The following is a 15,432-nucleotide window of genomic DNA, read 5'->3' as shown; positions in this document are numbered from 1 at the left end:
AAATGAAGCTTATCTGCAATCAGTCATAGAATAAAATCAGCAATCAGTCCTTTATGAGCAAACAAATAAGTGTTGTGACTCAAGGTATACAATTTACTTATTATGTGTCATTATCACAAACAAATGCTATTACAGAAGAATCTGCACTGGGATGGGAATTCCACTCAGTGATAAGACAAGTTAATTTGGCCCTCTGAACACACAATATTGTCAATACCATCTATAAGAAATTTATTTGATACATTAACAGTAATATTTAAGTAACTGCATTTTTAGTCTCAAAGGGGAAATGCTTAAAAAAAAAAAAGACAAATATTTAATGTAGCAGCGAATTTATGTGGTACCAGTATCCTGAAGGATAGATATTGAGATCATGTTAAAAGTGGATGTTGTCTGATACTGGGAAGAAAAGCAGAGGAAGAACCATCATAATCTGTTCATTTGGACACTGTTAGTGACAAAACGTTGTGAACGTCTTTGCTTTCTCATGAAAATTACAAAACAGACCACTAAAGAAAAGCTTTTTTTTTTTTTTTTGTTAATAACACTACATACATTTTTTATAAGACCACCATTGATTATAATTTAACCATTTTGTGAAAAAGAAACATAATTCCAACCCCCTATCAAAGCAATTCCTGGTTACTGTACAATTGTTTTTTTTGTTTTTTTTTTATGATTATCTAACTCCCTATCAAGCATTAGTCCTGCAACAGTAAATGGAAAAGACGAATACATTGCAACACCCTATTTACAGTAAATTATTTATATATATTTATATCACTCTGGCTGTTCTTGCAAGAGATAATATCAAGACCAAAAATTAGTGCAAGGCATGGAGTAAGAAACACCTGGGTGAGTTAGAACCAGAAGAGTGCGAGTGTGTGTGAGTGGTGCATGTTTGTGAAGGGGAATTCACTTATCTTGTATGTAGACAGGTTTTTTATTTTTACTAAATGAATATCACATCCTTGTGTAAGCCTTTCATGCTGAGTGAAAGCGCAGCCAGATATTCACTCAGTTATAGGACGGTGCCAATAATGCCGAAAAAAAAAAGTGAAGGCTTGCTAACTGGTGAGAGAATAACAGGGATCTTGGCTGTGTGTGTGTGTGTGTGGTTAAGAGGGAGGTGGGCTTGGCGGCCCAGCCTCAGGAAGTGGGCAGTCTGCCACTGAACAGAGCCGCTGGGACATCCAGAATCAGAGCGAGAGGGAAAGAGCAGGGAAACGAGACGGGGTGGGGCAAAGGGGCCGGGTCATTTGTCACGTCCTCTCTCACCATGTGTGCCGTTGGATAAGGTTAAAACTTTGATTTACCTTTTTCAGGCTTTGTAGTGATACATGCATCCATTTTTCTGAAAAGTACATTAATATAAAACAAAATAATAAAAAAAAGGATGAAAACAGATTTGAGAAAAAGAAACGACGAAGAAGACTGTAGAGTTCTGAATTATGACAGAGCAGGTGAACCCTTGCAGAGGCCCCACCCCTTTTTGTCCTGGTCAGGCAAATGGCATTTTTTCTTTCTTTCTGATGAATATTTGTGACTGCATATTTTACAGTTTGGAGACAAGGCATGACCTTAAGCATGAATACAGTAAGAAGCCTGGGTCTTTACAGAAAAACAACAAAACAAAACACCGCGGATACATGGGCGGGGCAGAGCTTTTGTTACAGCGTAAGAGAGTTGTGGAAATGGGGAAAGCGGAGGCATTTCATTAGTTAGTCAAAACCAAGTTGGAGGGCGGGACCTTGCGTTAGTTGTTGCGGTAACAGAGTTTTGTGTGTGTTTTTTTGCGTTAGTTGCTGCAGCAGGGGGCCTTGGTGGGTTGGGCTGTCTCTGTGAGGTCCACGCCCCTACTCCGCCCACTGTTGGCTCCGGCAGCTTGGGGCTCGCTCTTAGGCAACTTTTTTGCTGAAGAGAGACAAAACAAGAAATTAACACTAGAATACTAAAATACAACAATATAATATAATCAATCATCAAATATGTAGTTTATTTAAAGAAATAAAAGATGAACCAATAGAATTCACAATACTACAGGAAGTGTATATTCACAATTTAGCATGGCTTTGAGAGCCTTATTAATATTAATTATACATAATAATAATAATAATAATAACAGTAATAGAAGAAGAATAACTTGCATTGTACTTCTTTGACCAAAAATAGTCTCACATGATCACAAAAACGATTCTAATATGCTGATTTGGTATTCATGAGACATTTATTAATATCAATGTTAAAAACAGATATGCTGCTTAATATTTTTGTGGAAAACTGTGATGCATTTTTTTTAGGACTCTTGATGAATAGAAAGTTCAAAAGAACATTTATTTGAAAATGGCATTTATGTTATAAATGTAATGTCATTTATCAATTTAATGACACCTTATTCATTAATTATTAAAATATGTATTCAATATTAAAAGTTCTTGGCACCAACGCATCAAAAAGAATACTGTGTTGCATTTATAAGATCTTATAAATACTCTAAATCATCACAAATTTTCAATCAATCTGAATGGATTCAATCAGATTCTGAAAGTTCTGTTTATATGAACCCTAAACTTTGCAATCAGATACATTTTTTCAATGTCATGTGCTGAAGTTCTGATTGGAATGCAAAAATGTATGTAAACATCAGAAATCTTGTTATAAAATGGCTGTGGTAAACACGTGTCACGGCACTGCACATGTGCGCATGGTATTTTTGAATCCGGTTGAGAAGATGCTAAGTTTTTTAGTATTGATTGGATTGTTTCAGGTCTACACCAACCCTTTCAATCTGATCAAAATTTAATTTGGATTGAGCTCGTCGGATCTATTGAGGTGTTTACAGGAAGCCTTTTCAATTCGATTGAGCCATCAATCCGATTACTAACAAATTATTTGAGTGCATGTAAATTTAGCAACTGTTAGGTTTTACTATGAGGTAAAACCTTACCAATGGCCATGAAGATCTCATTCACATTCATGGAAGTCTTTGCTGATGTCTCCATGAACAGCAAACTGTTGTCATCTGCGTAAGTTTGAGCATCCTAGAGAAATAAAACAGCTCAGGTGAGGGAGACAGTCAGATATAAAAACTCTCTCTGGTTGGTCTCATTGTGAAGCCCTGTATACCTGGAAATCCACAGCTCTCTTGTTTGCAAGGTCAGCTTTGTTCCCAGACAGTGCAATGACAATGTTTGGGCTGGCCTGCCTCTGAAGCTCCTTAACCCAGTTCTTTGCTCTTGCAAACGACTCCTTCATTGGCGCAAAAACAGAAACACAGAAGAGACAAAGAAATATGACAAAGTTGGTCATAAAACAACTATTCATTCATGAAGAGAACAACAAATCGACTCACCTCATTGGTGATGTCATAAACTACAATGGCAGCTTGGGCACCTCTGTAGTACATGGGGGCCAAACTGTGGTAGCGCTCTTGTCCGGCTGTGTCCCAAATCTCAAACTTTACCGTTGTGTCATCCAAACACACCGTCTGCGTAAGGAAGGCCGCTGGAAGCAAAAGTCAAAAGTTGGTGAGAACATGTGCAAGCAGGTACAAGCAAATTTAGACACAAAAATCCCCTACCTCCTATTGTGCTTTCCTGAAACTCGTGAAACTGCCCCTTGACAAAGCGCAGTACGAGGCTGGACTTTCCCACAGCTGACTCCCCTAGCAAGACCAGTTTAAACTGGCAGATCTTATTGCCCGCGTTGGACCCGTTGGGGCGTGTTGCTCCTCCCCTATTGGCCATGACAGTCGTCAATCACCCAGTCTCCTTTAGGCGGTCACACACACACCGAGAGTTGTCCCAGTACTGGCTGCACAGTGTAACATGTAACCAAAAAAAAGAGAAATGAAAAAGAGCACTTTCATGTTGACTGCAGACAAAGATCTTTTCTTTCTTCTCTTTTTTCTCTATTCAGAGCTCTCTAACGGGGAATCGCTTATCTTGGCTTTAGTGATGGCGACTTGAAACTCAAATGCTATTTTTGGTTTTGAGCATTTTTAAGTCTAAAAAACACATCCATTTCATTTTCTACCTTACAGCTGAATATATGACACTGTGACAACTAATTACAATGATCTCAAACCAATTTATGGAGTGACTAAAGATGCTATATGATACAATTAATAATATAGCATGCACACACATACATATATATATATATATATATATATATATATATATATATATATATATATATACACAGTATATATGAAGACTTCAGATGTAAAAGCCTCTAAGTGCCATCTGAAATTTTCTTCTAAAATGAGCATTTTTATTTAAGCTCGTATATTTAGGTTCAGTAATTTCACTTTAATGACAATTAATAGGTAATTTTAACAAATAAACATACAAGCTTGATAAAAATCAAGAGGCTTTTGCGGGCACTTAGAGGCTTTTGCATCTGAAGTCTTTATATATATATATATATATATATATATATATATATATATATATATATATTCACTCAAATATTCAGGCGTTCCCACACTTCTTGACCAATTTCTTTGACTTTGTCATTACTGGGTAAGTTTTGACACAGTTTGTGAAACAAACAAAAAACTAAATTATTCACACAAACTGAACATCACAATGCCAACAAAAAAACATTAAATATTTTAAAGCATTTATTTTTAAATATCTATACGACACAATATATTAAGCTGCACAACTGTTTTCAACATTGATAACAATAAGAAATGTTTCTTGAGCATTAAATCATCATATTAGAATGATTCTGTAGGATCATGTGACACTGAAGACTGGGGTAATGATGCTGAAAATTCAGCTTTACCATCACATGAATCAATTTCGTTAATTTTTTTTATATTTTGATCAAATTCAGGCAGCCTTGGTGAGCACAAGAGACTTCTTTCCAACTCCAAACACACACATATATACACAATAAATATTTTCATGACTTTTAAAATTCAATATTTCCATGACTGAGGGAAATCCAAATATTGCTTTGTAATCATGCATTAAAAACACAGAAAACAACTGTTTTATTGGCCATAATTTAACATTGCTGAAATACTTGCAGAAATAAATGTCTGTAGCCATGGTAACCCATTCTAGCACAGAATGTCCTGAGTAAGCAGTCAAAACAAGCATTCCCATTTAGCCCGAAAAAACAGCCTGAAGCAACAATTCAACAGCAATTCAAACATGTCACTTCCCAATGAAGTATCTCAGCCTTCAGAATGACTACACATACCTGGGATAGATACAATACCATACAGACAGCCACCGACTCAAATGACAGTAATAAAACTCAAGGAATAGCATAGACATTTACTGTGTCAGTGACCTCAAGGCAAGGAAAACACTTTCCTGTCAAAATTGCACCGTTACTGCTGTTATGAAATAGGAGAACATAAAAAAAGACCCCTGATGCTCCTGTGGCTGCTGTGACATTGCATCATTGTAAGCTGATCTTTCTCTAAGAGAAACCAAGATCTTCTTTGAGCTCACATCAAGTCAACAACAGGAACTCTATCTGCATAACAGGATATAATTCAACTCCTTGAGAAGAAAGCCTGGTGTCAAACCATGCCAAAACTGCTGTATTCATCCATTTGGTTTGCGTAACAGCTGATATAAGAACAAAATGTATCTTTTTACACTTTCCTAAAGTGCAGTGGCATGGCTTATATACAATATTCAAAAGCGAAACAAAAAAGTACAGCTTATGAAACAAGTCATGACATTGCAAAAGTCAGATCACCTGTGAGAGGTTTTAGTCAAGTGCTGCTGGTCAGATTGTGGTCCGTTCTAATGACAGGCCTAACAAAAACAAACCTGTGATTTCTGTGTTGAAAGTTGACACACAGTCATCCTTGTACATGATTCATCTACCCAAAATAAAGCCGCATTTTCAACATCACACTACTTCAATATACCCAACCTAAACAATTCCCCTATTTTACAACACACCCCTGCGCCTCAAGCCAAGGAACAAGCTGTCTTGTTACTCGCAAAGACAGCCCACATCAGGTCAGATGCCAAGTCTAATAAACCACAGTGATCGGCCATATACCTATGGGAATAAGATAATAACAACATTATAATAAGCTGCTCATAAGCAACTTCACTTTCACTCCAGCATTCCCACCCTGTGTTGCACTCAAACTGCATTCCGACATAAGACTCAGCTAAACATACCACGACAGGATGGATATATATTCACGCTTTTAAAAAACAAGATCATGTATAATGTACACATGAGGCTAAACAGATCAGATTTGATGACTTGTGTAGGCAGAATTAGGGCAAGGGGCCTGTTACATTTTTGACGATATCTAGCAAGCTAAAGTGGCTAACGTTAACTAGCTTGAGGGATACGCCAAACCAGAAAACGGTACATTCAACGGAGGTATTCGGTGTCTTTTTACCTGAAAGTCAGCCGACAGGTTGCTTGAACAGATTTCCGACGACGGGCTGCTAAAAATTTTGAGAGGTTTTCTTTATTATTGGGGTCGGTTAGTGGGAATTTTACCAACCCCGATCAAGTCTCCTCCTTTCTTTTCTCTCGCAACTTCCCCTTTAGAACCAAAACACAAACAAGCGTTTCCGCCCCTCATGCCACGTCAGATGATACTTCCGCCCTGCAATGATGTACTTCCACCGTAAAAAATAAAAAGAATGACATTTTGTTAACATTTATGGAGAAATTCTTGATACTGTAGTGTCCCCACTATGTTTACTAAATTATATGAATACTGAATGTCTAATTAGGAAAAAGGAGGAAATATTTAGTTTTTTTATTTATTAGTATTATTATCTTTATTTTTTATTTTATTTTATTTTTTATTTTTTTGTGATGTCTTGTCAATTTGTCTAAAGGTGTGATATTTGTCTTGTGAAGCATTGCTGATGTATGCTGAGTTGCTGGAATCAATGTTTTTGAGTCATTTATTTCAATAAAAAAAAAAAAACATAGTTCGAATTACAGGGACAGAAATATCAGTTTTGGGGGGGTCAGATAATTTTTCTGATATTGTGAAAAAATATAATTACAGTTACAATACAAGTCAACTCCTATTTTCACTGTAGGAACATTTTAATGTAAAGCGATTTCATTCACCCCTATTGTGGACCGTACCATTTTTAACCACCGTGGCTAGAAGCAACGGAGATAGAAAACGACTTCAACCAGAGAATGTCTACTTCAACTTCTCAAGCAAGTGTCAACGTTGAATGACAAAACGCTAGTTTCATAAAGTATCATTCTTTTCAACATTCCCTATTTGTATATTCAAAAATATTTAAAATAATCTAATTGAATACAGTTATCATTTTTCAATGTAAATTATTTAATTTTATTGGTAACAGCCTAGTGTCTAATTATTTTAATTGAATATATTTATCAAATTTAAGAATTTGAAATGAAAGATGGAGCATACATTTAATCAAATTAGGGGAAAATGCCCTTTATAAAGGTACAAAAAATTATTCTGAGTGTTTTCAAACAGTGAAATGAAACATTGACAATTTAAGCTTGAAGGGAGTAAAGCCTCTGCTATTAAGAAAATGTAATTTTGCCAAAAGAAGAACTTTTATTTTAAATAAATGTTCATTTTAAATCAGCCTACTTCAGTGTGATATGTTACCATATTATCATGCTTAACACTAAGAATTTGAATAATTGTAATGTGATGATCAGATGCAGATATCAAAATATAGGCTTTTTGCGGGTGGATTATTTATTTTTAATAGTGGATTCGGGTGACTCAAAGTGCACCAGATTAATGAATTTATCTTTAAAATGTACAACATTTTCTTCCGGGGGGGCATGCCCCCGGACCCCCCTAGAGGTACCAAGCTCTAAATGTGGGAAACACATTAGGCTATATGATGATCTACAAAAAAAATACACATTTAATTAACTTATTATTAAAATACATTATTAGGATTTATATCACCTCCGCCTCATTTTGAGCCAGGAAAAAACCTGAAAATAAGGCAATAGGCTTCTTGTAAAGGTATACTTTTACTAGTAATTAGAATGGTATTTCAGTGCACTTAACTTCTAGCTTTTGGGAGTTGATCAAAACAGTTCTCTTTTATAACAATGAGATATTCTGTAGCCTACTGATTATCAGTTTGTCGCATGTTTAGACCTTGTATGTGTGTTGCACAACACATGAATCACGGTGGGGACAATCACGGTGGGGATTGATTGATATGGTAGTGGACCATGATGGTCATAGAAGAAGTGAAGGAGCAGTAGTACCCCCCAATTATGGTGGGGTAATTCGCACTCTGTCCAAAACCCACACTTGCGATCTTTGCACTTTACTACTTGCCTACTTATATGACGTAGGCCTATTTCCTATATTTGACCCAAGTGTTCAAGTTGGCAAAGTATATTTTTTTCGATACTTTGCTTTTTAAAATAAACTTCTAAATGTCTGTTCAGTTACAGTAGTCGCTATATGTAAAATTGTGGTGCTTCTAATGCCACGTTCCAGGCAACCTGTAACCCGTGTTTTTCCAACTCGTAACTGGGAGTACATCGATCTAGTACGAGTTCACGGGTGGGAAGTCATGGGTTTGACTGCCGTTCCAGTGCACTTTCACGGGTATAAGGTTGGAAAAACACGGGTTACAGGTTGCCTGGAACGATGTACTCCCAGTTACGAGTTGGAAAAACACGGGTTACAGGTTGCCTGGAATGCGGCATAATTGTGTGTACAGTGTAGCTACATTATGTTGTACATAGGCTACATCTTTTTCCCAACAAAATGTTCAACACTGTGTTTTACTACCAAATTAGGCCTATATCTAATTAATTTAAAGAGTTAGTTCACCCAAAAATGAAACTTCTATCTGTAATTACTCACTCTCATGTTGTTCCAACCCCATAAGACTTTCGTTCATCTTCGAAACACAAATTAAGATATTTTTGTTGAAATTTGATGATCAGCTGGCTCACTCCTTCATAGGCTGCAAGGTAATTTCACCTGCCAGCCCAGAAAAGTTAGTAAAAACATCGTTAAAATCGTGTCTCAACCTTAAGTTTATCAAGCGACTAGAATACTTTTTGTGTGCAAAAAACAAACAAAAATAACGACTTTATTCAACTATTTAAGGGTAACTAAACCCTAAACCAACTTTTTTTAGTTAATGATCTGTAATTCATGTAAGAATGGGGCTTTATCATGTTCATCTGTAAGAATGGGGCTTTATTAGTGCTGTTCATTGATTCGAGTAACTTTTTTGACATTTGGGTATAAAGTGTAATTCTACAATTATGGTGTAAAAACATCTGAGTGCTGCCCTCTTCAGGTTGAACGGTGGCTACTGCAGTTGAATTTTCCTATTGGATGTTTGCGGTGGTTTAAGCAGTGGCAGGTGACGTAAGCAAGCAGGTTCCAGCTCACCACGCCCTTGGTACGAGCTTACCACGCCCTTGGCAGTATAAAAACCATCATGTTTCGTCAAAACCACTGTAGCAAGTCAGGAGTTGGAATTGCGAGTATTGAAAACGATCAGGATAGAGTATTTTAGCATCTATTTAGCATAGCATTTATATAGTTATTTAGATTATTTCGTGTAGCCTAGGTAGTTAATTAGCATATTTGTTAGTGTAGTATTGTTAGAAGCATAGTTAGTTAGTAGCATAGTACTGCATCAGTTAGGATAGCTTCAAGTTAGCATAGATTTATCTGTATTTAGTACAGTGGTCAGGATGGGACGTGTAGTGTTGCTGGTTGCAACAGCACTGCTGGACTGCATAGCTTTCAAGCAGACTTGGAAATTAGGCGCCAGTGGTTGCATGCACTTGGCCTGGAAGACCGTGAGCAGGGTTGCCAGGTGCCAGCGAGGTTTTCAGGTGTGTGGCTTGTTTCTCGTTTAAACACATTGAAATCATTAACAAGCTTTAAAATTACCAATTTTTCGACTTAGCCTATCCGATTTTAGAAACAATATTCAATTAAATGAACGCAAAAGTAGGATACACTGACTTCAGTCAGACTATTCTAGGCCTACTATTAAACTATAAGCTTATGTTACGGAAAATAATGCGATCAACTTAGGCTATCAATGAGTCTGTTTATTGTCACTAAAAGTCGCTTGGAACAAAAGCATTCAGTAACATAAAAACATCGAGTAGATATGGACATAAAAAAGAACCCACTTTAACATTTCAGTTATTTCAAATGGCAACATGAAACATGCATATTAGGGCTGGGAGAAAAAATCGATTCACCTAGATATCGCGTTTTTTTAATTAATTTTTTTTTAATGATTTTAAAATCGATTTTTTTTATTACATAATATTACTGATATTAATTCAAATTAAATTGCTTTATTTTTGCCCTTGCTTATAGATGAGGTTGACAGAAGTTAGCCACTTTCGATTCAATAGAGCAGGGGTCACCAAACTTTTTTCTTTGGGGGCCACATTATCGTTCCTGACTGTGATGGGGGGCCGGGGCCGGGTCAGCTATATAACATAGAATTGTATGACCCAGACCAAAATGACCACCAGCAGGCCTCATTGTGTAGTAGAGATTACTAGCCTGGCACAGCCATCCCCACTACTATATCCACACTACTATATCAACACTTGATTCCTGGCACATATTTGTTTATCTTTACTAGTGGTTTGCAAAAGTTGTAATCGAGTCTTCACACATTGTTTTAATTAAAGTTATTCTTCACAAATAATCGTTGGTCCACTGTTCTTTGAAAACTCTGCACTCTCTTTTAGGGGTGGAACGGTACACAGAAGTCACGGTTCGGTTCATACCTCGGTTCAGGCATCAAGGTTCGGTACGAGTTCGGTACAATGGAGGGAAAAGCGAAACAAAAATGCAGAAGGCTTATGCATGTCTCAGGCTGGACCACCAAAAGAAAAATAAATATCTTAAGTCTTGTATTTTTTTTAAAGAAGTTTTATTAATAGCTTCCCTGTAGCTTTCCTGTAGCTCAGCATTGCGTTAACAACGCAAGGTTGTGGGTTCAATCCCAGGGGATTGCACATACCTATATAAATATATAGGATAATGCAATGTAAGTCGCTTTGGATAAAAGTGTCTGCCAAATGCATAAATGTGAATGTAATAAAGTAAAGGCATAGAACCAGTTTATATGAGTTCCCGAACATAATGCATAAGGCTTCTAAGCGGTCCGTGAAACCGTAGAGTGTCCCATTTGTCATTTTAGGCCTCAGAAGGGTGCTCGCGAGCGCCCCCTTTACGGTCGATATGCGCCCTCGATGCGCACTTTTGCCGAGCCCGCACTGATCTATGGCACTGATCGGGCACTGATGCGGACTCCACAGCAGACTTCTTCCCAACAGTCAAAGCGGCATTACGTCACGACAGTCAGAGATGGGCATAAATAGGCTACATGGAAATGTATTTAAAATACAAATACAAAATACTGTGTGAAAAAATGTATTTAAATACAAAATACTGTGTGAAAATAATTTTTCTGCTATCTAGCAAAGAATATGGATGGGCGATATGACCAAAATCTCAAAAAATGTGGCTTCACTGTAACAATATCATGGTTTCACAATTCTCAATATCAGTTTTGATTCCACAGCATAAACTGAATTTTATGTTTATTTTATGTAAAGTTTATTTGTTTCTATGTTTATTAAAATTAGAAAGTGTATCTAAAATTTAAAATTAGAATTAATTTAGATTAATTTGACACTATTTACCCCTTTTTGATTATTATTTTTTATGTACAATACAGACAGATTTTTGTGGTGTATCATTCATCAGTGCCTCTTTTTCCACTCCAACGTTCCAATAATTCCTGCCCACTAAAAGCTGCACGGATATTTGCTTACCCCACAAATAGGCCTATCTATGTAAACGATTTAGAAAAAGTTCCATCAATTCAAACTTTACATCATTGCTATGATATGTAGTGTCATATCACCCAGCCCTAACATGCAGTAATGCTTTAAACACATTTGACAAGCTAGTTGATAAAAATCAACAACCGGTCAAGACTGATTGGCTTACGCTATTTTCCCACTTGTTATTCTTTCATGTTAACTGAAGTGAATAATGCACTATTTGAACTTTAATCAACAAGTAGAATTGATTATGACATTCTCACCTTATAAAAAAAAAAAGAAAAGAAAAAAATCGCTGATCCAATACTGAGCTAGTGAATGTCTGAACTAGTTGATGCACAAAGTCAGTACCCTGATAAAGAGGTTGACTGGCAAAAAGACACACAAAGTCATTTTATCTTGATCTTTAATATGGTTTTAAGGGAGCAGAGCCATTGTGATGGAATGGCAGTTTGGTCCACGGAGGAAGGACGTTCAACCTAAAAAAGGGTCAGAGCAAGAAACGAATCAAAACATACTCTACAAAGCCAAGACAGGTATTACACCCAGCTCCCTACAGAGAAAGCCCATCTGTACCATGACGTGGACACAGCAAACCTGCCTCCACTTCCAGAGCAGATCTGCTTTGCAGAGGAAGAACAAAATGAAGATGAAGAGGAAGAGACAGAGGAGCTGGACATTGAAGCCATGCAGGATGTCACGATGGAGGATGGGGCGTCCCTACCCTCTCGACTACACCAGCTCGTGGCAGAGAAGATCTGTGAGTTTGTAGCACAAGGTCATAACCAAGTTTACACTGTCCGCAAGCAGCTCAGGTATGACTCAGATGGTTTCAAATCTCCTTTGTTTTATTTGCTGGAAAAATATTTACCGTTGCTTTGTGAACGCCCTGGCAGGAGGTTTGTGGAGCATGAGATGTTCAAGTCAGAGGAAGTGCCTGAGAGACACAATCTATGTTACTTTCCCACTGTCAATGACATCAAGAACCACATCCATGAGGCTCAGAAAGCTCTTCAGCTGACGGCGGGACCACTGGCTACCTCAGATACAGAGGTGTGAACAGAAAACATGTTTGTAAAGCATTAGATTGGTGAGCACAAATATGCCAACCATTTTCTCTAGTAAGCATTTATTTTTATGTTTTTGTTGTTGTTCCAGTGGAAAGCAGAGGCTAATAACCTGCTTCCAGAGACTTTGACCCTGACTCCTGCTACTGTGGATGGTAAAATACTGTTGAAATATTGTTTGAAATCCCACATACATTATTAAAACAATAATCTTGGAATCATTCAATACAATTTAGAGAGTAGAGGACAGGTCCTGCCTCAAAAAGAAAGCACATACCTGTAGTCAAAGTATAAGCATTGTTTACCCTGCCACATAATCTGCTGTTATATTGACAGTGTCCTCTCAGAAGGAAGGACTCTTGGAAGAGCGTGACACTCTTTCTCCAGAGGCTGTGCAGCTCTTCGGCTCTCTCACCTCACTGCAGCCCAAGATCTTTGCACATCTCCAGGTGACCCTGTCCTGAAATTATAAAAAAAAAATTATATGGATCTGTACACACACAGGACAATGGAGGAAATCGAGTGTATGCTGTTTTTGGATGTTTTTGTTTTTGCTGTTTTTTATTCAGGATACTCCGTCTGGCGCGTGCAATGATGACGCAGTGAATAGTGACGATTCTCTCTGACCAATCAGCAGTCTGCCGTGTTTTCACGTCACATTTTAGTATCGCCTCAGCTCGCTTAGAACCTCGCCGGAGGTGGTACGAAAAAAAGTACCTGGAAGCAGGTACAGGTACAACTTTTACACAGTGGAAAACCAAACAGAGCCGAGGCGAGCTGGTACTGTGTAGTGGAAAAGCGCCATAAGAGTGCTCTCCTCTTGTCTGATAGGCCATCCAGATACAGCCTGCCTTGTGTCCAGTTGAAGACACTTCCCAACCTACACCCCCACCACCACCAGAAGCCCCTCCACAGCCTGTTCTGCTGAGTCCGTCCCAGTTCCTCCAGTCAAGTGGCAGTGCTGGTGAAAGCATATCTCTGTGTGACCCCCCCGACCCTGCTCGGCATGAGCCAGCTGGTGAGTGTGACCTCGGTGACTAATGCCGGAGCTGAAGGTGGCATCACACAGATCTTGTTGGAGGACGGACAGGCCATTCCAGTCCAGATTGTGGATCCTGCAAGCATAGGTACATGGCACCACAGAAATAAAATAAAAAATCTAAATTTAACCAATTAGAATCATGAAAATAACATGTAAACCTGTTGTTTGTTCTTATTGTTCAGCTTTGACTCCCTCAGCAGACGACACTTCAGTTAAATAGGAGAGTGGGAAATCTATGGATGTGTCAGCAGTCAGAAATACAACAACGAGAAAAGAAAACAAATGTCCATTTCGATTGACGATTGAGCTCTTTGGCCAGTGGAGGACTGATTCATTGTTTCAAGTACAGTATTATGATAACATGAACTCATGCAATATTGATTTGTATTATTATTTGTTTCCATTTCCCATTATTACTATTTTAATTTATTACAGTGGTGACTGGAGAAAAAAAAACAATTTCTCAAAATGAATGAGTGAGATCAAAATTAAATATTTAAAGCTAAATGTTTTCTGTTGCATTCTATGCACACAAAAAAACTATTTCACAACTTTTTCTAAGAATATCTTATGAGTATTTCTGCAGGTATTTCTACCCTTTGAATAGAAGCCCAATGGATCCTTGCGGTGGACTTTTTAAAGTCCCCCTGTGGTGAAATTCAAGTTTTTAATGTTGTTTATGTGTCTATGTGGTGTTTTTAATATGCTTTAAGAGAAACCATGTGCAAATTCATAAGTCAGCAACACTGCTGAGTATTTTCTCCTTAAAACTGCAGTGAAACAAAGACGCGGTTTGAAATCGCACTACCTTGTAACCAATCAGATCAACATGTGATTGTCAATGAGTGGATCTCTGAGCTGGTTAATTTGCATATTCATAGAACCGGTATACTAAATGAGGCAAGGGTGTAGAGTTAAATTCAAGCTATTTTAAGGCATGAAAAAAAAAAAAAAAAAATTCGAGGACATAACAGAAGAACAGTAGAAGAACAGAAGAAGACCAGTGTTTATGAAGTTCAGATTACTGTGATAGTGTTTACCTGTGCATAGTAATTGTTGTATTTGAATAATTTTCTCTGCTTGCCTGTATTTACATGATCGTGTGCTTGAATTTAGAAGAGAATTATTTCATATTTATCATACATATACAAGAATGTAAGAAATTATAATATTAGCATTCCTCTGATTTAATTGGCCGAATGCTTTTACAAAAATGCTGAAGAAAGAATGAAGCCTTTGCTAATATTAAACTGTTTTACCTTGTTCTGTTCGATCGGTTGCTTCCATTGATCCATTGATGACTTCCACAAATAATCAGTTTTTCTTGAATCATGAATTTTCTTCCATTCAGGTACCTCTGATGTTGTTGTCGTTGTAACAAGACAGTGATCTTCTGCCAGGAACATCAGGTCAATCTTCTGCTGTCCAGAATCAGGTGGTTTGTCTTCGTCTGGCATCTCAGCTGAGACCTGTCCACTATGGGTGACCCTAGCAGTAGTT

General features: G+C 37.5%; 2 protein-coding genes across 2 annotated transcripts; one reads left to right on the top strand and one right to left on the bottom strand.

The window, feature by feature from the left end:
- Positions 1 to 26: 26 nt before the first annotated feature.
- Positions 27 to 6,554, bottom strand: rab5aa (RAB5A, member RAS oncogene family, a). Its single transcript, XM_082185711.1, has 6 exons — positions 6,395 to 6,554; positions 3,581 to 3,813; positions 3,353 to 3,504; positions 3,127 to 3,249; positions 2,948 to 3,041; positions 27 to 1,914 (listed from the first exon to the last, which is right to left on the bottom strand). Exons 2-6 carry the CDS (start codon positions 3,744 to 3,746, stop codon positions 1,799 to 1,801), a joined length of 651 nt encoding a protein of 216 aa, XP_082041837.1. The 5' UTR covers positions 3,747 to 3,813; positions 6,395 to 6,554; the 3' UTR covers positions 27 to 1,798.
- A 5,708-nt stretch (positions 6,555 to 12,262) lies between these two features.
- On the top strand, positions 12,263 to 15,095 carry LOC309510734 (calcium-responsive transcription factor-like; the record flags this gene model as incomplete). The annotated part of the gene is made up of 7 exons (XM_082185601.1): positions 12,263 to 12,359; positions 12,416 to 12,638; positions 12,720 to 12,876; positions 12,982 to 13,045; positions 13,227 to 13,339; positions 13,722 to 13,908; positions 14,115 to 15,095. 7 exons carry the CDS (start codon positions 12,263 to 12,265, stop codon positions 14,150 to 14,152), a joined length of 879 nt encoding a protein of 292 aa, XP_082041727.1. The 3' UTR covers positions 14,153 to 15,095.
- Between the last annotated feature and the right edge of the window lie 337 nt (positions 15,096 to 15,432).

This window comes from Leuciscus leuciscus, assembly GCF_965113295.1.
Source record: "Leuciscus leuciscus genome assembly, chromosome: 12".
In the NCBI taxonomy this organism is placed as follows: domain Eukaryota; kingdom Metazoa; phylum Chordata; class Actinopteri; order Cypriniformes; family Leuciscidae; genus Leuciscus; species Leuciscus leuciscus.
This window is presented reverse-complemented; position numbering and strand designations above follow the sequence as displayed.